At 33.2% G+C, this 23,948-nt stretch overlaps 1 protein-coding gene across 1 annotated transcript in view; it reads right to left on the reverse strand.

Moving 5' to 3' along the window:
• Positions 1–23,948, reverse strand: part of SOS2 (SOS Ras/Rho guanine nucleotide exchange factor 2) — an 87,122-nt gene that overhangs the window by 1,854 nt on the left and 61,320 nt on the right. The window contains exons 13-22 of the mRNA XM_031453676.2: positions 23,256–23,359; positions 21,435–21,657; positions 18,001–18,120; positions 17,512–17,674; positions 13,867–13,984; positions 12,742–12,914; positions 10,294–10,410; positions 8,791–9,052; positions 8,223–8,264; positions 554–663 (exon numbers count right to left, since the gene is read on the reverse strand). Coding sequence (XP_031309536.2) covers positions 554–663; positions 8,223–8,264; positions 8,791–9,052; positions 10,294–10,410; positions 12,742–12,914; positions 13,867–13,984; positions 17,512–17,674; positions 18,001–18,120; positions 21,435–21,657; positions 23,256–23,359 — 1,432 coding nt within the window. The remainder of the gene's footprint in view (positions 1–553; positions 664–8,222; positions 8,265–8,790; positions 9,053–10,293; positions 10,411–12,741; positions 12,915–13,866; positions 13,985–17,511; positions 17,675–18,000; positions 18,121–21,434; positions 21,658–23,255; positions 23,360–23,948) is intronic.

Below are 23,948 nucleotides of genomic sequence, written 5' to 3' on the forward strand. Positions count from 1 at the left end.
TATAGACATAAAAGGACATGATGTCAAGAGGACTTAATATCCAGCTTCTTCTTTTTGTCCATTTACTTCTACTATCCTCGGTGAGGCTGAGAGCAGCAGTTCTCAAGGCAAGACCCAGGGATCAACACCATCAGCGCTAGCAGGGAACTTGTTAGACATGCAAATTCTTGGGCCCCACCCCAGACCTACTCAATCAGAAACTCTAGCCATCTGGTTTTAACAAGCCTTCCAGGTGCTTCTGATTCAGTCTAAAGTTTGAGAAGCACCTGCTGAAAGTCTGGAGAATGCTTAGAACACTAAAGTTCTTTCCATCTCTACCAGAAATAAAATGTACTACTTCTGAGTATCTGTGAATCTGCTCAGCTTCTTTTTTAGAAAAAGCATTATGAGGATTAAACAATTATTTAAAGTGTTTCCCAAATAAAACAAACCAAATGTTTAAAACCATAAATGGTGAGCCAAATTATAATTCAGACTCTTTATAAAAGAAAGCACTATTTTGAAGATTCGCAACTTTGAGTAAGTTGAAGCAAACCTAAGTTCTGTTGACTACCTTGGAATTTGAAGCATCGTGATCAAACTTTTTTCGAGGCGGAAGTGGAGGAGGAATCAGTGGCTCTTCACTTAGTTTATGTAAACTACCACACGAACTGAAGAAAGACTCTGGGGGTTAAAAAAGATTAGTTTAAACCACAACTCACAGTGCAATCATAAGACAAAAATTTATTTCAATCTGTGATCACCTTTGCTATGGGATCTGTCAGACTGTACTGTAGCTGGCTGTTGGTTTAGCTATCCTCTCCATTAAGGCGTATGCTTTTTGAGGGCAGGGTGTATTTATTTTCACATCCACAGCACCTAACAACAGTGGTAGTGCCTGGCACATGTTAGATGTTACTGCTAAATGAGGATATACTATTTAATGAAGATTAAGAATGAGATTCTGCTCCCTGAAAAGCCTTTTTAAAATCTAAAACAGATAAAACAAATATATTTGTTTGTATAAACTACAGTAAATTCCAGAGAGTGATCATCCATAAATAGAAACCAGGCATTTTTAAAGTGGCTATTATTGGATACATTTCTACACAGGTAATTATCCCCATATAGGAGATCACAGGGTAGGGCTGTATCACAGAACCCTTTTCTTTGCAAGTCTCTCATTGATAATCAACACGCTATATAACCACAGTAAAGGAAATTTACAAAATAATAAAGTATTAGAGGAAAAATTATCCCTAAACATGCCAACCAGACATAGAATAAGAACTATTTTCATTTCTTTTGGTTAAAAAAATACCTGTAACTATGGACCAACTCCCCATTTGATATCTCTTTCCACACTCAACTATTCTAAAGGCTGACCATGTCATGCTTATCATTACACTGAGACTGGGTTATAGGAGCTAGTTGGGAAAGAAGTTGGTGAGTTTAATTTCAAACACACTGACTGTGCGTAAACTGCTTATGGGACATCCAGTAAAGATGTCACTCATTACTCCATGTCAAAAATTGCTGTTCTTATGAAAAGGAATGTATGTATGACTGAAACATTATGCTGTACACCAGAAATTGATGCAACATTGTAAACTGACTACACTTCACTTTAAAAAAAGAAAAGAAAAAAACTGCTGTCCTGACTATATGACTCTGCAGTCACCTCAACGGGTCTTGTTGGCTCAAAGTGCCAATAGCAGAAACAAAAAGTATGCCTATGGGGTGTTGGCAGGTGGTGTGAGGAGGTTAGATGGATTACTATCTGCTGTGAATATGTTCCTTTTGCTTATGCAGCAAACTCTGCCTTGTCTTTGAGAGAACTCCCCTTGGTGATGGTGAATCCATCCCATATGGTTTAGCCAGCCAATTCCACCCAAGGCACCCTAATTCCAGTAAAGGAGTAGACAAGGGACTCATTCTCTCACTTTCTCTTAACATGATCAGATTTTTATTTACCTCTCTTTCAGGCATGTTAGCCATGGGCTTCAGTGAAAGCCCTTAACTTCAGTGACATACCCCTTAGCTCCTAAGATGGGGCCTGATTAGACCATTCCCTCAGCCAGAGTAATTGGTTTAGTGTTGGCACAGGACTTAATTCAACTACTGAAATTTGAAAGGAAGTTTGCTAGAGGCTACCGAAAAGGAAGTTCCTTGCTCTTTTGGAAAAGCAATCTATCTTTCTCTGTACCTCTCTCTCTTCCTCATTTGACTGAACAAAGAAGCACACAACCTTTATTGCTCCTGCCACCACTCTTATGGTCTTGAGGGGAAACAGTCTTAGATAAAGCTGATAATCTGGACAAAACAATGAGTCAAAATGAAACCTGGTCTTTAATAACATCATTGAGCCACTAAATCAACTAGTCTTAAAGCAGCCTTCCTCCAGACTTCAATTATGTGAATCAGATGTTTTCTTATTGTTTAAGGGAGACATAGTTGAGTCTTCTCTTCCTTACAGAAACACATAACACTCATGGAAGCAGAAAATATCTTAATGATAGTGGGACAGCTGTGAAAGATTCTGTATCTGAGTCAGGCCACTTAACCACTATGTATGTTTCTCCACATCAGGCACTCAATAACCCTTGTTGAAGTGTGAACTTCAATTTTATTTTCTATTAAGAGTATTTCTCCACAAGATTATACAGTTTTTGTGAGCATTTTAAATAACTTCAGTATTCCAAAGTAGGATTATTTACTGAATGATTTCTGTAATGTTAGTTAAGTTACTTCCAATTTTTTACCATTCATTCATCCATCCATTCAACAAACGTTTACTGGGTGTCTGCTATAGTGCCAGACACTCTTCTAGGCACTAGTGATGTAACAGTGAACAAGAGGCAAAAATTCATGTCCTTATGGAACTTATATTCTAGGTTGATAAGAGAGAATAAACATGATAATTAAGTAAAAGTACAATGGATGATTTAAAAGAAGAAATGTTAGGTAGGGAAAAGGGAGTAATTGTAAACAGGGTGATTGGGGAAGGCTTCACTCAGGTAACACTGAGCAAAAGCCTGAAGGAGGCGAGGGAGCTTGCCAGTAGGCTAGACAGATGAAGAACACTCTAAGCAGAGGGAACAGCAAGAGCAAAAGTTCTGATGTGGGCATGTGTCTATTTCATTCAGGAGGCAGAGTAGCTGGAGCAGAGTGAGAGATGGGAGAGATAGTAGATGATGAAGTCGGACAGATCAAAGGAGGCCAAATTGCTTAGGACCTAATGGGTCCTTCTGGAAGGAGCTTTGGCTTTTACTCTGAGATGGAAAGCCACTGGCTTTAAGTATAGGTGAGACAAGTCTAACTTACATTCTAAAAAGGCCAAGCTGCCATACAGAAAACAGACTAAAGTGTGGACGGTGGGAAGTTAGTATGCTACTATAATAAAGCAGGTAAGTGATTATGGTTGCCTAGACCAGGGTGGCAGCAGTAGAGATGGCAAGAAATGGTTAGATTCTGGATATATTTTGAAGGTAAATAAGACTTATTGATGGATCACATTTGGGGGTATCAGAAAAAGAAAGAAGCAAACAAAAACTCTAATATTTTTGTCTTAAGCAATTAAATAGATGCAGTTGTAACTGAGAAGAGGAGACAATGGGAAGAACAGCTCCAGAGGGGATGATATCCAAATAGAGATGAACATGTCACTGAATATATGAGAGTCTAAAGGTCAAGAGAGAGGTTCTGGGTAGAGAAAAAAATTGGGACAATTATCATCATATAGATGATATGACTGAATGAAACATTAAATGGGTGAGAAGAAAAAAGTTTCAGTTTAGGCCCTTCCAATGTGAATAGATCGGGAAAATGAAGAGAAACCAGCAAGAGAGACTAAAAATAAAGTAAAAAAAACTAAGGGAGTGGGATGAACAACGTGATCTTCATGTGTGTGACTTCCTCACAAAATTTTTTTGGTATCTGGTATTAATGAAAGCAGAGACTATGCCACTGAATCCTTAGTACCTATTAGCAGAGTAGCTGAACAAAGTACTCAATTTTCTGTTGAATGAATAAGACCAAAGGGTGTGAACATTTTTTTGATATGTTGTTTACAAATTTCTTTCCAAAAGGGTCGTACTGATATACCAATTTACAAGGGATAAGTAATGTTTGAGAGTACCTTTCAGCATAGGCTTGGCTTATACTTTGATGTGAACTATCTATTCATATCCAGGGTTAATGGAGTCTTACTGTTTTTCTCACTGTGAGCATTTTTCATACTTATTATAAAATATTTATTTCTTTCAGGATTTTAAGATATTCAGAATTTTATGCAGTTTTCCCAATATTCTCTATTAAAATTCAAAACAAAATTTTCTTTATCATATGGAAAACGTACTTTACTACCATCCAAAATAGTGTCTAGAATTCCTGGTTCTAAATTGGCATAGTGTTTGGGGTGAATTGTGTCTCCCCCCCAAAGTATGTTGAAGTCCTAACTCAGGTATCTAAAAATGTGACCTTATTTGGAAATAGTCTTTATAGATATGTAATCAAGTTAGGATGAAAGTGAGCCCTAATTCTGTATGCCTGGTGTCTTTATAAAAACAGGAGAAGAAACAACAAGATACAAGGAGAAGATGGCCATGTGACAACAGATGCAGAGATTAAAGTGATAGATCTACAAACTAAAGGATGCTAAGGACTGCCAGCAAATGCCAGAAGTCATTAGAGGCAAGGAAAGATTCTCCCTTATGGGTTTCAAGGGGAACATGGCTCTGCCAACACCCTGATTTTTGGACTTCTAGCCTCCAGAACTGGACTTTAAGCCACTCAGTTTGTGGTACTTGTCACGGCAGCACTAGAAACTAATATACATGGTAAAAACATTTCCACTGCTGAAAAACAAGGAAAATAACAAACATATACAAACTTTTATGAAGCCAGGGAACATCTGAATGCTGAAGCTTCAGTGCCTGAAGGTGGACTACAATGTATATGAAGATGACAAATGCAGGAAGATGAAACCCAAATGTCTATTGTCAGTGGTACTGACAAACAGCAGCAAATTTGCCCCCACAGAACCAAAAGAGGGATCAGGAATTAAAGGCACTTGGTACAATGGAAGGCATTGGCATATAAACAGAAAACTTCATTAAGTCTGTATAAGGGACAGTTAGAACCCCAAACCTCTAATTCTCCACTTAGTGAGGCCAGGCAACCACCACTGTAGGAGATTGTGGGTTTTATTCTCTGGAGAATCTAAACTTCAGACCAGTCTGTGCTGAAAACAGATTTTCATACTAAACGCAGAGAACTCCCAGGCAGAAGATTCAAAGATCTTTCTAAGGAGAAACTAAACATTCCCAGAGAAAAGGCCTCAAAGATTCTGACATTTGGGGATTTCCTAAGTAAAGGAATTCTCATCAGTCTATCACTCTACAGTGAGACCCAGAAATCAACAAGCTCCGTCCATGGATATAGCACTTCCCATTAGTTTATACTGCTTCACTCTAAAATATGAACAGAAAGCTAAGAATAGCAGACAAAAAAGGAAACCCTCCAATATGAGAGACCACAGACCACAACTAATAGAAGAAACTCAGAAAACAAACAACACTAGAAACAAAATTTTTTCAGAAATCGGAAAATGAAACCAGAATAGGATATAAAAATGGCATGATCAGAGGGAATTAGAAAGAATTCTTGGAAATTCAAAATCATGATAGATGGAAAAAAAATAGAAAAGATGGAAGATACAGTGAGGAAATCTTGCAGAAAACAGAATAAGAAAACAAAGAGATGGAAAATCGCAGACAGAAGACAAGAAAATCCGAGGATCAATCTAGGATGCACATTACGGAGAACCAGCTACAAAAAGGGAATCAGAGAACATGGGAGGGAAGAATTATTAACAAAGCAATACAAGGAACATTTTCTAGAAATCAAAGACATGAATCTCTAAATTTAAAGAGCTCATTAAAAAGACAGCAAAATATAAAGGAAAAAAAGACCCACATCAAATTAGATCACTGTGAATGTATAGATCATTAGGAATAAAGAGAAGACCCTAAAAGTTTCATGAATATATTGTGGCAGAGACCACTAATCGTCCCCCACTGCACCTTTCCCTTTCTTCCTTTTAGTAACAGGATCCCACGAATTTCAGCAAGACAAAAGCTTGCCTAGTTAGAGACAACGCTTCTTAGCCTTCTTTATAGCTAAGTCCATGTGACTAAGTTGTAGCCAATGGAATAAGAGCAAGAGTGATGTGTGCAACTCCCAGATGATGCTTTTATAACAAAGCTCCTTGCCCACAATGTTCCTGCTGGCAGAGAATGGTTAATAACTGAATCATTTGCTCAAGACTCAGAGATGGAAGCCACATTTTGAGAATCCTGGATTGCTGTGCTAGCTTAAAAACCTTATAAAGCAGAGAGGTCTACTTGCTTTCACTATTGTGAGAAATAAACTTCCATTTCACTTAAAGCACTGTATTTTTGGGTCCCTTTGCTATAGCAAGCAAACTCTAGTTTTCAAAAAAAAAAAAAAAAAAAGATTAAGAATGTAGGGTCACGGACAGAGGGATTTTTATCTATTTTGTTCAACAGTGCCATTTCTCTCACACCAACAATAGTGCCTGCACATAACAGGCATTTAAAACTTATGCATGAATAATTTATAAGCGAATGATATTAGACTTTAAAACAGCAAGTAAGAAAGCAAGAAGACAGTGGGAAAATGTCTTCAAGATTCTGAGTGAAAATGATTTAAAACTTTATACCCAGCCAAACTATTAACAATTAAACATATAAATACATTTTCAGAAATGTAAGAACTTAAAAACCTGTATCCTAAGTATCTTTTCCCAGGTATCTACTGGAGGATGCTACCAAAATAAGGGAGTATATCAAGAAAGAAGACAAGAAATCCAAAAAACAAGGATCCAACACGAGAGGAAAAGGGAATTTCTAGGATGACAACAAAGAAAGTTCTAGGATTTCAGCTGGGTCAGAGGCTGAGGTAGTAACCAGTCCCAACTGGAGCAGGAGGAAAAAGAGCATAAGGAAGTTTCCAAGTTAAAAAGAAAGAAAAAAAAAATCCTGGTAACCTCCCTGAATGGTCTGACTTTATGAAAAACTGTGCTGTAGAAGGGTGTGGGAAGACTTTGCAATAGATGTTTAAAAAACTAACAAACAAACATCCTAAGCATTAATAAGGCTGCTATTAACTTTAGGAAACACAGCTGTACAAGAAAGGAAGCATAATCATAATATATGCTCCTTGACTTAGCAGTGGATAATATTTTCCCTAAATGTGGTAAATATATTAGGTAAAGGGTGAAATCCTCATCTTCCATAATAGGAAATCAGTAAACACTGTCTAAAATGAATGATTCAAGGGAAAGAAAAATATAAAAGCATCATTTTAAAATGTGGAAGTGTCACTGGAGAACAAGATAACAGGTGGGGAGACATAGGGTAGAAAACTGCTACTAATTTCATTTTAAGTGTTTTACCACTATTTATCTTTTAAAACTCTACGCATATATCACCTTGATAAAAATTTAAAAATTAAAATGAAGTATAGAATTAAACATTTAAAAGAATAAACCTACTTTTCTCATAAGACAGGGACTCTCTTGCTACGATCTAAACAATATACATTTTACTATGATAGGAGCAGACATCCTCCAGATTGGGAAAATTATTCCTGAAGCTGCTGTGTCCCTTTGGGTTGTTTTGTTTTAAACAAAGGACCATAGAAGCAAAGGTGACAGTATTTATATCATATTATGAAATAATTAAAAATGGAAGAATAGTGTTTTCTTAAGATGATGCTTTAATTTAAAAAGCTCATGAGAAGAAAAAGTGATCAAGGACTAGCCTGAACCTGATAAACACTAAGTATTATTCCTGTGGGAAAATAAATTGGAAGGGGTGGGCAACTGATATGAAATCACTGCTCATTCTGTGCCAAGCAATGTGCTAGGTGCTCTACAAAGTTACCTCATTTGATCCATAACAAGTTGGAGCTACTAAGTAATTTATTCAACCTTATACACCCCGTAGAACATAGGTAAGATTGTAAAATGATGAAGACTATAGTAAAGTTTAAATAGTACCCAGCTGTAAGCAAATAATTCAGTTTATTTATAAGAACTTCATTCATTTCTTAAATTTTTTAAATGTTGTTAAAATCCAAAATATTCAAATTCAAATTCAATCAACTCAATTATTATCTGTGTAGTCATTTCATTAGAATCAACTCAAATTCTTACTTACTTGAATGTGGCAAGAGAACTGGAGCAAAGATGCTATTGCTTCCTATTGGAATGAGAAAAATTAATTTGAAAAAGAAGGTAATATGTATGTTTTATTTTAAGAATAAGTTTGCATAAAGTAACATATGCAGTAACACAGAGTCCAGAATTTTATCATCATTTTTTGCCATGTTAGTTTTTAAAGAATGAACTTGGAATTCTTTGTACATGGAATGTTTTTCCTTTCTTAGCATAAGCAGTTCCCTATCAGTCCCTTAAAAATTTCCTTCACAGAACTTATCTGCTTTGTTTTCTTTTTCATTGTCTATTGCTCCCTTTAGAGTAGTAGTGGGGCCTGAAAGGTTCTAAATAAATCTTCATTGAATGAAAAAGTTAGAAAATAATATGCATAAACAAGGCACAAATAATGCTCTACTCTCCTTTGTTAATCACTATTTTCACACTTAGAAGTCACTTTTCACACTAACATAGTTTGCGAAGGATTCTTTCCAGTTTCCTAATTAATATGAAAAGAATTATCTGAAATGCAAGATTCCTTCTTTACCAAATAGTCTACATCAGATACATACCACAGGAGCTGTTGAGATCCACATCTAAAAACACACTAAGGTCTGAAGAAGCAGATACTGGTGGAGTAGACGGTGTATTGGGGGAGGTTGGTGCTGACACTGTTGATTCCAGCTCTGTTTCAGCAATCCGACTAAAGCTTATTTTGCATGGTTCTCTTTCTAATGGTGTTGGATGACCTCGTAAAGTACCTGAGGTAGAGCCATGTCGGCCTGTGTTAGGCCTTATTCCAGGAGATTTTAAAGAGAAAGTCGATTTTCTAGGCTAGGAAAAGCAAACATAATTACCATTACTAACTTGCATGACTTTATTTTTTATGACTTAGCACGGCCTTATTAATTCTTAGCATACAGTTAAGAGAGTATAATAAATCTCAATCTGCAAAGACAGATCTTTGAATCTGTAACATTCTAGTAGAACACTTTGGGATTTGATTGGCTAAATTTTAAGATGGGCTTGAATATAAGGGAATCTCTTTTCATATTGCAGAAATTCCTGAAAATCTGTATGAAAACAACTTTTTGCTCCCAAAACTCTTGAACCTAAACTTCTTCTAATCATCGATATCAATATTACAGATATTTACTGTGCAACATATTATGCTAGTGCTTTAGGAAAAAAAGACTTTTTTTTCTCTTCTTAATAATAAATGACCAACCTCAATGATATTTTAAAGTCTTTGGAAAAAACTGCTATCAGTGTCTCCCACCCTCAACCTCTACTTCCTTTTAAAAAATTCTCAGTGGTAACCTAAAGAAAAAAAACATGAACTCAGATTCAGATAACTTCAGTTAAAACCTCATCTGTGCCCGTATCTAACTATGCAGCCTTGAAAAAGTTATCTATCCCTTTTGAGTCTCAGTTTTTGTTTATAAAATGAGAATAAGGTCAATGTCATACAATTATTGTGGACATGAGATAACATGAAACTACCTGCCCTAAGTTGGTGTATTATAAATGTTTTTACTTCCTCACGCCTTGTTTCACACTTTTAGCTACATAGACTTGGTCTTTCACTACTTCTGCTGTCACTACAAACCCCAGAAATAACAAGAAACTATAGTAGTAAATTTTACTGGGAAAGGTGGGCTCCAGTGGCAACCATGAACAATGGTGCTCTTGTGGCAGGAGTCATGGTCAAGCCAGAAGAACCATAATATATCTGCTTACTCCTTCCCAGGTCTTTTAGTTTCCTGTTCCATCAGCTGCCTGTCATTTAGGTTCTTACTTTCTCATAGTTTTTCCCCTTATACTGGTAAGGATCAAAAATGGACAGATAAATAAGTGGTACTAAGATAAAGGATAAACCAGATTTTATCAAAATGTTGACATCTTCCCCCATAGTATATTTAATTTTAGAAATAGTATATAATACTGCAAAAAAAAAAAAACCCACTTAAAAACAGCTATTTGAGTAAATTACAATTTTAATGGAAATAGTTTGTTGAACATTAAAGACAACACTATTTTAAGAAACAATTTTTCCACAACTATAGTGGACTTACAAATCGAGGTGGCTGTTTGCAGTTTCGGGGTTCAATTTCTAGGGACTTGTTGAACAAATAATCTGTAAACTCTTTTTCAGAAGCACTTCCCATTGGATTAAGGTTTTCAAAGAACCTCTGAAATTAAACAAAAATCCGTAAGTATATATTTTTGATTTCATTAAAATGTTTACTTCATCAGTTTAACACAAAAAAATTATCAACATGTTAACGGATCCTAATGGTTGAAAAGCAATCAAGGATGGCTGATTCCAATCTCTCTACTTTCTGATTAAACTGTGTAATTTCTATGGAAGTATATTCTAGTCCTAAAATTCTGTTCAGAAGATGAACAAGTCTCATTTATTACCATCTTAATGGCTAAGTATCCCTCTGTTAACATTCCTACTCATTTTAACAACAAAATGATAATCACTAATAAGCTATCAGAAGTGTTTAGAACAGAATTACAGTTATAATCCACAATGAAAATGATGATAAGAATAAAGTAGCCTCAAGCAAAGTAACTGTTTTTATTAAAATTTTTTTCTAAGCTTAAATTTAAGTTTTTAAGTAGAAAATTTAGATGATTTAAGAAAGTACAGGAATAAAAATAAATAGTAATCTCTCTAACCAGAGATCTCACTGTTAACTGGAGATATCCTTCTGGAAATCCTTCCAATGTTTTAACTATGTGATTGAATATATCATGTATACATAAACTGCATTTTCTCCCACAAAATTGGGATCATAACATGGCTATTTTTAGCCTTTAAACAATATTCAATTAATTTTTTTCTGCATCATTTATTTAAAATACAAATTGTAACTCTATAGTATTTCATCAGATAGCTGTTTCAGAATTTATTTCACCCATCTTCTTATAGGTAGTTACCCACATAGGTGCTTTCTGACTCTGTGCTATTATAGTAATTATTATTATCAACTCCTTGTGCATAAATTTTTCTGTGCATTTCTGATGATTTCCTTCGAAAATTTCCTTAGAACTTAGCTTTATTTAATTTTGAAGTGGTTTAGGAACATATATAAAAGTAAGTTCTATTATTTTAGCTTTAGCAAAATGAGCTTTAAAATTTCTAGCATAAAATTCTTCCATTTTTTAGGCATTCTGTCAACCTCAAGAAAATTATATTACTCCTTTAACAGTGTTGAAACAATTTGTTCTTATATTCAGGTTAGTTAAATTAAATCCTATGAACCAAGAGTAATTTAAAAACTTTAATAAAGTTATTTGGTTTTCTCATCATGTGCTGTATTTAATACTATTTAGCTTGGTTAACTATGATTTGAAAGTGAATACCTACTTTACCTATGTTTTAAACTTACTTTGATTCAATCATAAAGAAAGCATTCTCTGCCCCCTCACCTCCAAAAGAATGCTTTAAATGATAGTGGGAAGTCTAGACCAGATCACAGAAACCTACTGGGAGTTACTGAGATATGAATGCCAAAAAGTACTACTTCAATTATACCCAGCTACTACGTAACATTATTTCCGTGGGGAAATATACTGTGAATTCTCATCTGGGCTTCAAGAACATTTCTTTAGCCCCATGAAGCAGCACATCATCACAAAGGGTTGGCTAAACGGTGAGGGAAGGGGATGAAATATTTTCTTTAGAGCAGGTATCTATCTATATTTTCATAATGGGGTACTTTGGGTCATTCTTTCTTAGATCTTTAGGGTACTTCGTTTTGATCTGGGAACAAAGATCAGTTACCATCTTACAATTAGGAGGATGGAAGTGATAGTGGCCGTTTTCACCCAATATGTCCCAACCTGTAGGCTACATCTAAAAGTGCAGCACAAGTTTTAATGGGAAAGGTGAACTTACTCTGATAGTTATCATATGCTCTGAATTTCAAATAAGTATTACAATAAAATTCACTTACCATAAACATAATACCAGAATTTACTCCAATTTAGAAGATATTCAACATCTTATAGTATCACAGAATCAATATTATGGATTATTGCTCAAAACAGAACATCAAGTGACGGAATGTTAAAAAAAGTAATTTTTCACTATGCATATACATACATCACCCTCCCAACCTCTTCCCCTATTTAAACCCAATGTTCTTATAAGGGCTTAATTACTTAATGTTATATTGGTGCATGTAAAACATCTAAAATGTCTATCAATCAATGATAGTACTAGAAGTAGATTTTCTTTTTACTGCATAGACATCAGAAAGTTTCTTTAATTTTGTCATTCATTTTTTGAAAGTGTTACTTACACTAGTTGCACAAAGAAGCAATAATGTCAAGAGAAAGTGCCTAATAACATTAATAACTGTAGACTGTTCAGAATATCTATTAGTCACGACTTCCAGATTATATTATTCTCATAGCAAAATAAATAGCAAAATGCGTGGTTATATTTCTTAGAGAGGGCAGAGGATTTAACATGTTTTCTTTCAAAGATAAGCAACAAAAATATTTACCCTCATTTCTGGTTCTATCCGTAAACAGTAAGGTTGATTCTGATATTGCTGAATTTCTCCAGTAATTTCAGCTACTTTCCTCCTCTTACTGAAATTGATTAAATCTTTCCCTTTCTTTTTTAAAAAATCATTATTCCCTTCTTCGGTCTTCAGAATATTTGTTAAATATATTCCTAGTAAAAAAAGTATTTGAAGAAAAGTTTTAATGAACCATTTGGGAAAACAATTGATCTACTAAACCTGAAAGATATCCCATAATCCAGCAACTCTACAACTAAAATCTCTGATATACTTAATAAATTAGTTCCACATTAAGATTTTTTTTACATGGAAACAATTTAAAGTTGAAGGGAAAATTAGGATTTATAAAGGGCTTAATTAGCTATTTCTTAGACTGATAGCTTAAAATAAAAGAGAAGATACATTCATAAAATCTAAATTGTAAGTGTTAAATCTATTCTAACCATTTAAATACTTGCTTATAAATATTTAATGCCAATGATCTTAAATGATTACTGATCAATACATTAATTTTAAGACAATTCTGGTTAATAAGACTATAGATTTATAAACTAATTCTGCCTCCCCAAAGCCTACAATTTAGATAGAAAAAGCTATTTTTCACTTTTGGACAGTAAGAAAGTTCCCCTTTCATGCATAACTACTGACTCATTTAAGTCAGTGCTCTCAACAGGGTGCAATTTTGTCCCCCAGGGGATAGATATCTGGGAATGTCTGGAGACATTTTTGGTGCATGTTATGGTTTGAATGTCTGAATGTTCAAAATTCATGTGTTGAAACCCTAATGCCCAATGTGATAGTATGAGGAGATGAGGACATTGAGAGGTGCTTGTCGTGAAGGTGGAACCTTCATGAATGAGATTATTGTTCTTATAGAAGAGACTCCACAGAGCTCCTTACAACTCTATGAAGTAATTACCATAATCTTCATTTTACAGATAAAAGTTTACATACAGAGTTAAAGTTTTATTCATCAGTATAGACAAATAATAAAAGTAGATGTGTTCAGATATAAAATCATGACAATCTGCTTCTAAAGGCTGGTCTCTTTTGGCTACGTAAGATACTCTCCCTCAAAATATAAATCCAGATTTAGTAACTTACCAAAAAAAGGCACACAAGGTGGATTTATTGACTTAAGTTTCACTAGATATTTTTTAAAGTGATCTTGACTTAATTCCACAGCTTCATCCAAAATTTTCCTTTTTCTTTCTTGCAATGCCTTTAAAATATATAAATTGAGTGCAATTTGTTTTTTTTACAATATTTTATAGATGCACAGCTTTCAATTTGATAAATTTTGCAAATATTTGAAAATCAATTTTTAAAATTAAAAGGTGAGTAATATTCCTAGCTACACTTGCTAGCAATGATTTCTTATCTACAAGTATAAAACTTTAAAACTTAGTTTTTTCTATTATAAATTAGAGGATTAAACAGTAAAAAATTCTTTCTCAAAATCTTATTAGTTATAATCTTGAATAGTCGGAGTTTCACGTTATAGCATAGGAGAAAACTTCAAATATTTTTCCACTGAAAGGTCTTTAGGGGCTAGAGGTAATCAGGTTTTGGCAGGAGGAGAAGGCTATGGGAGGGAGACAAGAACTGAACAAAAATTTAGTAAACCAACTAAGCTATCACTTACTTTATATTTCATTATTATATTTTCTTATTAAAAATGAATTACTTTATTTTAACCTGATAGGTACACACACACACACACACACACACACACAAATTGACAGCAAACATTATACTTGATGGAGAACCATTCCACTCATTTCCTTTAACTTAAGGAAAAAGCAAAGTGACTACACTGTAACTTATATTTAGTATTACACAGAAGTCCTAACTAGCATGGACAAGGGAAATAAAGTCTAGGGACTGAAATGAAAAACTGTCAGTATTCACAGAGGAAATGATTGTGAAGAAACCTAACAAATCTACATATAGAGCATTAATGACAGAATTAACAATTTTGCTGTATATAAAACCAATAGGCAAAAGTCAATTGCATTTCTAGATATCATAAATAAAGAAAACAAGATTAAAAAAATTCTAATATAAATCTAACAAAAGAGATGTGAAACCATCGTCAAGAAGACTGTAAAATTTTATTGACTGAATAAATAAATGGAGAGATATGTCATGTTCATAGTGGAGAAGACTCATTATTGTAAAAAATCTGTTTTTCACTAATTGATTTATAGAGCTAGTACAGTTTTTATCAAAATCCCAACTTTAAAAATAATTAAACTTACACTGATTCTAAAATTTATACAGAAGAACAATAGGTCAAGAGTAAGTCACTCTTGAAAAAGAATGGTGGGGACTTGCCCTACTACATCAAGGACTAGTATAAAATTATGGTAACTTAAACATACGGCACTAGCACAGAAGTAATCAAATATATCAAAGGAACAGGACAGAGGGGCCAGAAACAGGTCCATACACTTAAGGACACTCAATTTATGACACAGCTGGCACTATAGATCAATGGGGAAAGAATGGACTTTCAATAAACATGTGGGATCAACTGGCTAGCCAAATGGAACAAAAAAATGAAATTAGACTCCAACCTCACCCCATATTCAAAACTCATTTTCAGCTAGATTAACGATTTAATGAGAAAGACAAAACAGTAAGATAACAAAGGAGGACCTGTTACACAAGGCAACAAAAAGCACACGTTACAAAGGAAAAAATAAGTAAATGTGACATTAAGAATTTTTGTTCATCAAAAGCATAAAAAATGGTGAAAAAAGAGGCTTCAATCTGGAAAAACATATTTACAACACACAAAACTGACAAAGAAGATCCAGAATATGAGAGAACTCACACAAATTCATGAGAAAAATTCAATAAAAAAAAGTTAAAAATTTTCCACAAGAAGAAATACAAAGAGCCAATAAACATCTTCAAAGAAGTTCTATCTCATTAGAAATCAGGGAATTATAAACCCAAACCAAAAGACTGTAAAAAATTAAAAGAACCAACAATATCAAGTGTTGGTGAGAATGCAGAACAACCAAAACTCATGTTTCTGGTGGGAGTATAAACTGATTACAATTACTTGGGAAAACAATTTGGCATTATCTAGACTATCATCCAGTAATTCTAACTCTAGTATATAATTTAAGAGAAATTTGTGCATGTATGCACCAGGATATATGCAAAAAATGTTCATGGCAATACTACTGATAATAAGCCCAAACTGATAACAATGCAAATGGCCACTAACAAACAACAAATAAATTTTGATAAAGTTATTGCTATAATATGATACAGCAATGGAAAAGAATGAACTATAGCTACAAGAAACAACATGAATGAGTTTTAGGAATATAATGTTGAGTGAAAAAAGTCTTGGAAGAATTATATTCATACAAAATTAAGAAATGCAAAATGAAACAATATACTGTTTAGAGATACAAATAGTAAAAAAAATAGAAAAAAGCAAGAAAATGATAAGCATGAAATTCAGCATAGCAGATGGCTCTGAAGGGGCAAAGAAGGAGATGGAATTGGGAAGTGTTCTTAAATTGGATGCCCAGTATATAGGTGTCCTTCCTATTTCTATTTTTTGTACCATGTACATATTTTTATAAATACTGTTCTGTACTCAACATTGTAAGAAACTAAAGCTTAACTTCTCAAAATGAATATATTACTTCAAAGTTTTCAAAATGAGAATTGAAATTATTAGCCTAACAGCTAGATAAATATTTGGCAATCTTTTGACTATTAATATGCTTAATATGTAATAAGCTTATACAAATCAATAAAATGCAAACACTCAAAATAGAAAAATACATGAAAGTTTAACCCTCCACTCTCCTCTAATCATAATCCACTGTAAGAACCAGTGTTAAGAGTATATATCCTTTCAAACTCTTCTCAATGCTTATGCAACTCCGCTTACATGTTTCAAGTTTGTTCTGTTATATCAAAATAAAATATATTCATCATTCTAAAGATTTTTTTAATGATTTTTCCCGATCACAACTATTCTTCCAAGACAACACATGCAGATCCTATTCACTTTTCTGTAGCTAACCAATATTCTACACCATAAGTGTAGGATAACATATTCAATCATTCTTCTATTGATGGACATACAGGCTGCTTCTAGTTTTCTGTTACTATAATCAATGTTGCAGAAACTAGATCTCTGTACCTTAACTTTATAGGCCAGTGCTTTTATTTCTGGGTCCAAGAGTATGTGTACTTTAATTTTAACATATATTGCCATATTACTTTCCAGTAAGACTGTAAAAGTTACAAAAGCAATATATTTGTATGGCTGAGTCTTTAATATTTCAACAGTTTCTGTATCTTCTGAATTTTCAATAATAAACACCAAACATACAATATTTTATAATTTTAAAAAACATATTTAAGTTTTAGAAAGGGTTCTCTCCATGTTATTCTTTGACTATATACTAAAAGTGATTAAATTAATTTGTATAACTTCATTTATTTGAAACTATCAGTGAATGTACCATTGAAAAAAGTCCATTTGGAACTTATTTAGGTAAGCATATTAAACAGTCACAAATCCCATATTCTTTGATGAATTCTAGGCTTACCAGTATATATTCATGTATTTTCTAATATCATGATATTACTGTGTTTAAAGAGTAAGATGGATTTATAAAGGATTTACTCAAAAAGATCAGAAGGAATCTCTTCCACATTAATTTTATCTCCCCCAGCTCAAAGGATAAAATATTTAAGCCTAAAACTTACCTCAAAGGTATGATCTAGTCTGTAGACTGACACTGAATTTACCGCACTGACGATTTCCAATACACCATTGAAATTATTCAAATCTTGAAAAACTTGAAGAATTTCTATAATTCTACTTAGGACTGCCACTCGTTCCTCAAAATTTTCTGCTTCCACAATACATCTAACAGGAAAAAAAAAAAAAATCCAAGACTTGGAAAGCAGTTCCTTTGCTTCACATAAAAAAGAAATATATTTTCAGCCAAAATTTTAGCTTATGTATGACTTAATATTTTAGAAGTACAATATAGATATTAAGAAGCAGGGGAAGGTATAGCTCAGTGGTAGAGTGTGTGTCTAGCATGCCCAAGGTCCTGGGTTCAATCCCCAGTACCTCAATTAAAGATAAATAAGTAAAAACCTAATTACCTCTCTCACCAACAAACTAAAATAAATAATTTAAAATATGAAAAAAAAGTAGTTATAAGAAAAAGTTAAGTAAGAACTTACTTTTCAAACCAGAGGGTGAGATTTGTGGTGTGGCGAATCATTTTTAATAAATTTGGAGAATTTATTTCTTTATCTTCTTTGGTCCATACACTCCCCACAAGTTCAGAAGGCTGGACTTTCCTGTGGAATTAAAAATCAATGCAACTTAACCTACAAAGTATTAGTATCAAAATTATTTAAAGGTCTCCTAAAACTTAATAATAAAAAGACTATTAATCCAAAAAAAATAAATGGACAAACATACAAGCATATAATTTACAAAGGAACAGAACTGAATAGGCATAAACATGAAAAAATACTTTATCTCTTACCCAGGGAAAAGAACATTAAACCACAATAAAATCCCATTTTATACCTATTAGGCTAACAAAAGCATAATAATACCAAATGGGTATAAATGTGAAAAAAAAAAGGGAACTCTCCAACACTGATGTGCAAGTAAAAATTGATACAACCACTTTTAAAATAATTTGGCAAAGTATCGTAATACTGAAGACACACAAACTAGATCACCTCTATGCCTAAGTATATATTCTAGATACAGTAAGTTATAAGAAAACATTTATAAGAATGTTCAGTAAAGCACTGTTTGCAAGAGAGAAAAATCCCAAACAACCTAAAGGCTGAACATCAAGAAATTGGATAAATTATGGAATATTCATACAATGAAATACCACACAGCAATAGCAAACCAGAGCTATATTCATCAACTTGAACAAATGCCAGAAACAATTTAAGTAAAACACAAGTTGCAGAATGATATGTAAATATAAACAGCTTTAAAAGTACAAAATAATGCTACATATTGTTTATGAATGTGTGTATGTGTATAAATTGTAAAGATATACATATGAATAGTAAATACCAAATACAAGATAGTGGTTATTCTTTGGGAGAAAGAAGAGGGAATAGGAGTGGAAATAATTACACAAAGGGTTTCAATTTTATTTGTAATGCTTTTTTTGTTCATGAACCCTCATTGTGTTATTTTCTACATTTTATGAATACCTGAAATACTTAATAAAAAATGGATGAGGAGATTAAATCACTGTACACAGTAATTCATTCTTACATAATTTTAAAAAATTGACCAATGGCATTGCCATCAACGTCCTACAGACATGGCTATTAATAATAATTAAAAAGTTCAGTAGATTTAAGTACAAATGGGTACTTGGAACAGTTTTAGAAAGGTTTTCTTAAATGGTTCTTTTATTTCACCAGAAATTTCGTATACAAACAATCTTAATGTTTTATGTTTGGTACCCTTCTTCCTTAATACACATATCGCTTAACAAAGGTATTTCTATATTCCGAAAGTAGGTCCACAAAGAACTAAGTGCTTTTATCCCCCTGATGTCCATTCATGTAACACTATGAGGAAAAACTCGATTTAGTACTATTTGCTTTGTTATCTCAAATAATGAGTCCCTTCATTCCTACCTATCACAAATTTCACAGTACAGAAGCAACTTGGGTGTCCATCAATAGATGAATAGATAAAGAATATATACATACAGAATATTACTCAGCCATAAAAAAGAATGAAATTCTGCCATTTGCAACAACATGAATGAACCTCCAGGGTATTATGCTAAGTGAAGTGAAATAAGTCATACAGATAAAGACAAATACTGCACGTAATCACTTACATATGGAATCTAAAAAATAAAACAAACAAATGTATACAGCAAAACAGAAACAGACCCACAGTTATAGAGAACAAACTAGTGGTTACCAGTGGGGAGAGAGAAGGGGGTAGGGACACAGTTGTAGGGGATTAAGAGGTATAAAGTACTACATACAAAATAAATCTACAAAGATCTACAATAATCTACAAAGATATATTGTACAGCACAGTGAACATAGCCAGCATTTTATAACTGTGAATAAAATATCTATAAAAATATTGAATTACTTTAATGTACACCAGAAACTAATATTGTATATTAACTATTCTTCAATTAAAACAACTGTTCTTTCTTTTGAAAAAAAATCCCACAATATAAACAAAAACCACCTGAACTCCAAATTATTTAAAATATAACATGACACCCTGAATCAGATGCTGACAACCCCTAATGTGTGAACCCCTAAATTCTGAATGGCACAGCCAGGGCAAACTAGAAACCCAATACTAAAAGTGGTAAAGTTTTATTCTCCATTAGCTTTAAACTTTATATATTCTTGCTTTTCCCTGTGAAGTCTCAGTGGGCGGTGGAGGGGGGGAGAAGCTGCTAATCGGGAAAAATTCTTAAGGGTATTCGTATTTTAAAAGGGACTCCTCAATACAGAAAAGTTTTTGATGGAATGATAGTGGTAGGGGTTTATTTTTTGACCGGGGTTAGGGGTTACCTGCAAAGCCTGTACTTTCTCTCTCTCTCTTTTTTTTTTTTTTCAAGGCCTCTACTTTTCACAGGAGCCTGAGTTGTAAATGAAAGAAGAAAGCTCAAATTAGGAGGGAGGAGAGGACAGAGAGGGGCTAATGCACTGGGAAAGGACAGTGGTTAAAAAGTCACAGAGGAGGAAGTTGATAAAGCAAGCTGAAAGGAGACACGACTGTGGTTAGGAAGGAATGAGATGTGTGAGTTATTAATTTTGGAATAAGTAGATTTGGAGTGATAACAAGATTCAGAATATGACCATGGAGATGTGTGATTTGAGTAGTGAATGACACTGGAATTGATGAAACCATGAAACTAAAAGGTTAGGTTGGGTGATCTGTGTGGATACAGGGTGATGGCAGGAGTTGCTTTATATATAAAGATAAATGATGGATATGGATACAAATAAATAGCCAAGCATGTTTCTAGTGATCCTTATAAACAAAAGAAAATGCTTTGTCATCACACTACTTCAAAAATATATTTCTCTTTAAAGTGAATATTGACTTCTAATAGCTGAAGTATTTGAGGCTCCATAAAAGAAGCTGAAGAAATCTTTATTTCTCTAAGAATTGCTATTCATTTGCCTTGCAAGCCTAACCCAGTCAAGCCCCAAATTAAAATTCTGATTACATAGCATTTGAAAAAAAAAGAAAGCTTATTTTACTCAATATTCTACTTTCTTAGCTGCCCAGAGCCTACTATTCATACTGTCTTACTGAACCAACTCAAACTAAAGAAATCTGATACAGTACTAGGAATAGGAGTCGAGTGACTGCCTTCAAAGTGGCTGCTATTCTACTGCATTAGTCTTCTCTTGCCAGCCCTCTTGTGAAGGATTGCTAGTACCTAATTTAGGTCTAAAGAGCAGTAAGACTTCCAGCTGCAGAACAGGCTGCAGTTAAGAACTGTGCTATGAGCTTTCTTCCCAGTGCACAAGAATAGATGAGGTATTTTTAAACACTGATGAAAATTTTTCAAAATGTTCCAAAAATAGACAGGTATTCAAGGTTTTAAAAACAGAGCAGCAAATTAACATTAACTGTCTACCTGTAGAGATCAGATTCCAAAAGTGTCAGTTGACGTGCAATTTCTATTGGATGAAGTGTCATGAGATCAAATGTTTCAAACTGTCCTGGTCTGCTGATATGCCATTCAATTGGTGGAGGTGGACTTTCAAATGTAATATTATGGCTTATTCCATTTGCCTGAGCTTGTTTCTTCCTCTTGATGATCTTAGCAATTGACTCTACCCATTTCTTCATAGCTTTCCCTAGAAAAAGAACACAAACAAAAATGCCTTTTACTTGACAGAGATAACTGCAAATCGTTGTATAATCTTTAAATTTCATCTACTTTCAACAATTATCAACTCATGGCCACTTTTTGTTTCATCTAACCTCCCTCCATACTACCTGTTATTTCCAAGCAAATCTGAGATACCGTATCATTTCACTCATACTTAAGTATGTATCTAAAAGTTAAAGACTTTGGAAAATCACCATAATATCAATATCATATAAAAATGACAATAACTTCTTACTATCATCAAATACCTACTTAGTATACAAATTTCCCTGACTCATGCATTTTTTTACATTTTTTGTTTTTAAGGGGATCTGAACAGAATCTACAAATTGCATTGAGTCAGTATGTCTCAAGTCTCCTTTACTCTACAGTTTCCCCTTTATCTCTCATTTTTGCTTGCAATTTATTTGTTGAAATTAAATCACTTGTGGTGTTTCCCAAATATGAATTTTGCCAATACTGTCCCTGCAGTGTCATTTGCTATGTTTCTCTGTCCCTGTATTTTCTCTAAGTCAGCACATAGAGATTTGATCTGGTCCGGACAAACTTTGGGCATGAATATTTGCAAGAATATTTCCAACAGAAGGAATATAATGTCTCTCTTTTTGTTATGTAAACTGGAGCTGGAAATGGTAATATTCCATTTCTATCATTCTTCACGAATTAGTTGCAATACTCCTATAAAAACTTTCCTTTGTCAACTATTTAGTTACCTTGTAAAGGAAAGGCCTGTAAACAAAATAATTTACTTGCTTTATTCTAATATGTGTGTGTATTTTAGAAGCTTCTTGGATTATATATAATCTAATGTCCTCATTAAGAATATTATTTAAAAATTAACTTAGCTTTATAAATAATTTTAAAGCACACATGGTAAAAATGTGTTCTAAACATTTCAGAATTGAAACAAAGGAATCACATTATTTTAAGTAAAATTCTCCTTAAAGAATAAGTAGGAGATAAAATAAGCTTATCTTATCTCCATAATTATGGTACTCTTAATTAATGCCTTGTACTATCAGAGAAAACATGAATTTTCTTATTTGACAACATACATTTGATGACACATTCATTTGTTTAATGTTCAGTGCCTAGTTCCATTTCATGGGCTGTGTTCTAAAACGTCATGTAGTAAACTCTTACCTTTCAGGTGCCAAAAATATACCAGAAACTTTCCAGGGAAGTAAATATTATTTAAGAAGCTGTTAACCATTCAAAACTAAACAATAATATTAAGGAGGATAAGAAAAGTGATAAAATTACAAAAATATTTAATTAGTTAAAGGAATGGCACCATGAGATAAAATTAAAAGGCTTAAATTTATTAAAGAGGACTTCTGATTTCTTAAAAAAAAAGATTTCCATAAAAACTTGAAAAGGCAAGGTTCTAAGACTTCAGTTGGTTCTAAATGTATGTGAGCTCCTTAAAGTCTATAAAAATTATTCCAAATGTTATTTCTGCTTTGTAAAAATGAAGTCTAGTTTAGCTTCTTAAAAGTCATCCAGATTTAAAAAAGAACTCATGTGCAACAGAAGACTCAATCAAACCTTTAAATAATATACCTCTTACACTTGAAATGAAGGATTCTAGTCTTTCAAGCAACTCCAAATCTCTTTCAAAGTCATAAAAATGGTGTTCAACCCAGTGCCGAAACACATTTAAGATCCTGACAAAATGGAAAGAAACACATTAGAGTGAAACTCAAGCATTTAGTTATACTTCTTTCAATTCTCTAATGCCATGGTGATACATTTCTATACAAGGCCCAATATAACACTCAGTAGTCTCTAATTTGAATTTAATTAATACCTTAAGTGTTTTAATAATATGAATACTGTAGGTCTCCAAATTGTTTATTATTTATAACTTATTCTTTCAAAAAAATTTGTAAACATAAAAATCATGGCTTCTGCACTTACCCATTTATGCTCAAGAAAAGTACTTTTTCTTTATTCATATGTAGAAAATTCATACTCTATACAGTACAAAAGCTACTTTAAAGTTCTCAAATTGTAAGACAATTTTTTAAAAGATCTAAAATTTGATATATTTTCCACAAAAAATGGAAAACCAACTAAGATTTTAGTGTATTTGGTTCAAATTCAAGTGCTATCATCAAACTTCTGTGTAATTTACAGGAAAGTCCACATTCTTTTATTTCAAAAGATAAAAATATTCCTGACAGAGAGCTGTTTTGTTTTGCAGTACCTCCAAAGTAGTTACTTATAACCTTAGCAATCTATACAAATATTGAT

The sequence above is a fragment of the Camelus dromedarius genome, chromosome 5 (assembly GCF_036321535.1).
Source record: "Camelus dromedarius isolate mCamDro1 chromosome 5, mCamDro1.pat, whole genome shotgun sequence".
Lineage (NCBI taxonomy): Eukaryota > Metazoa > Chordata > Mammalia > Artiodactyla > Camelidae > Camelus > Camelus dromedarius.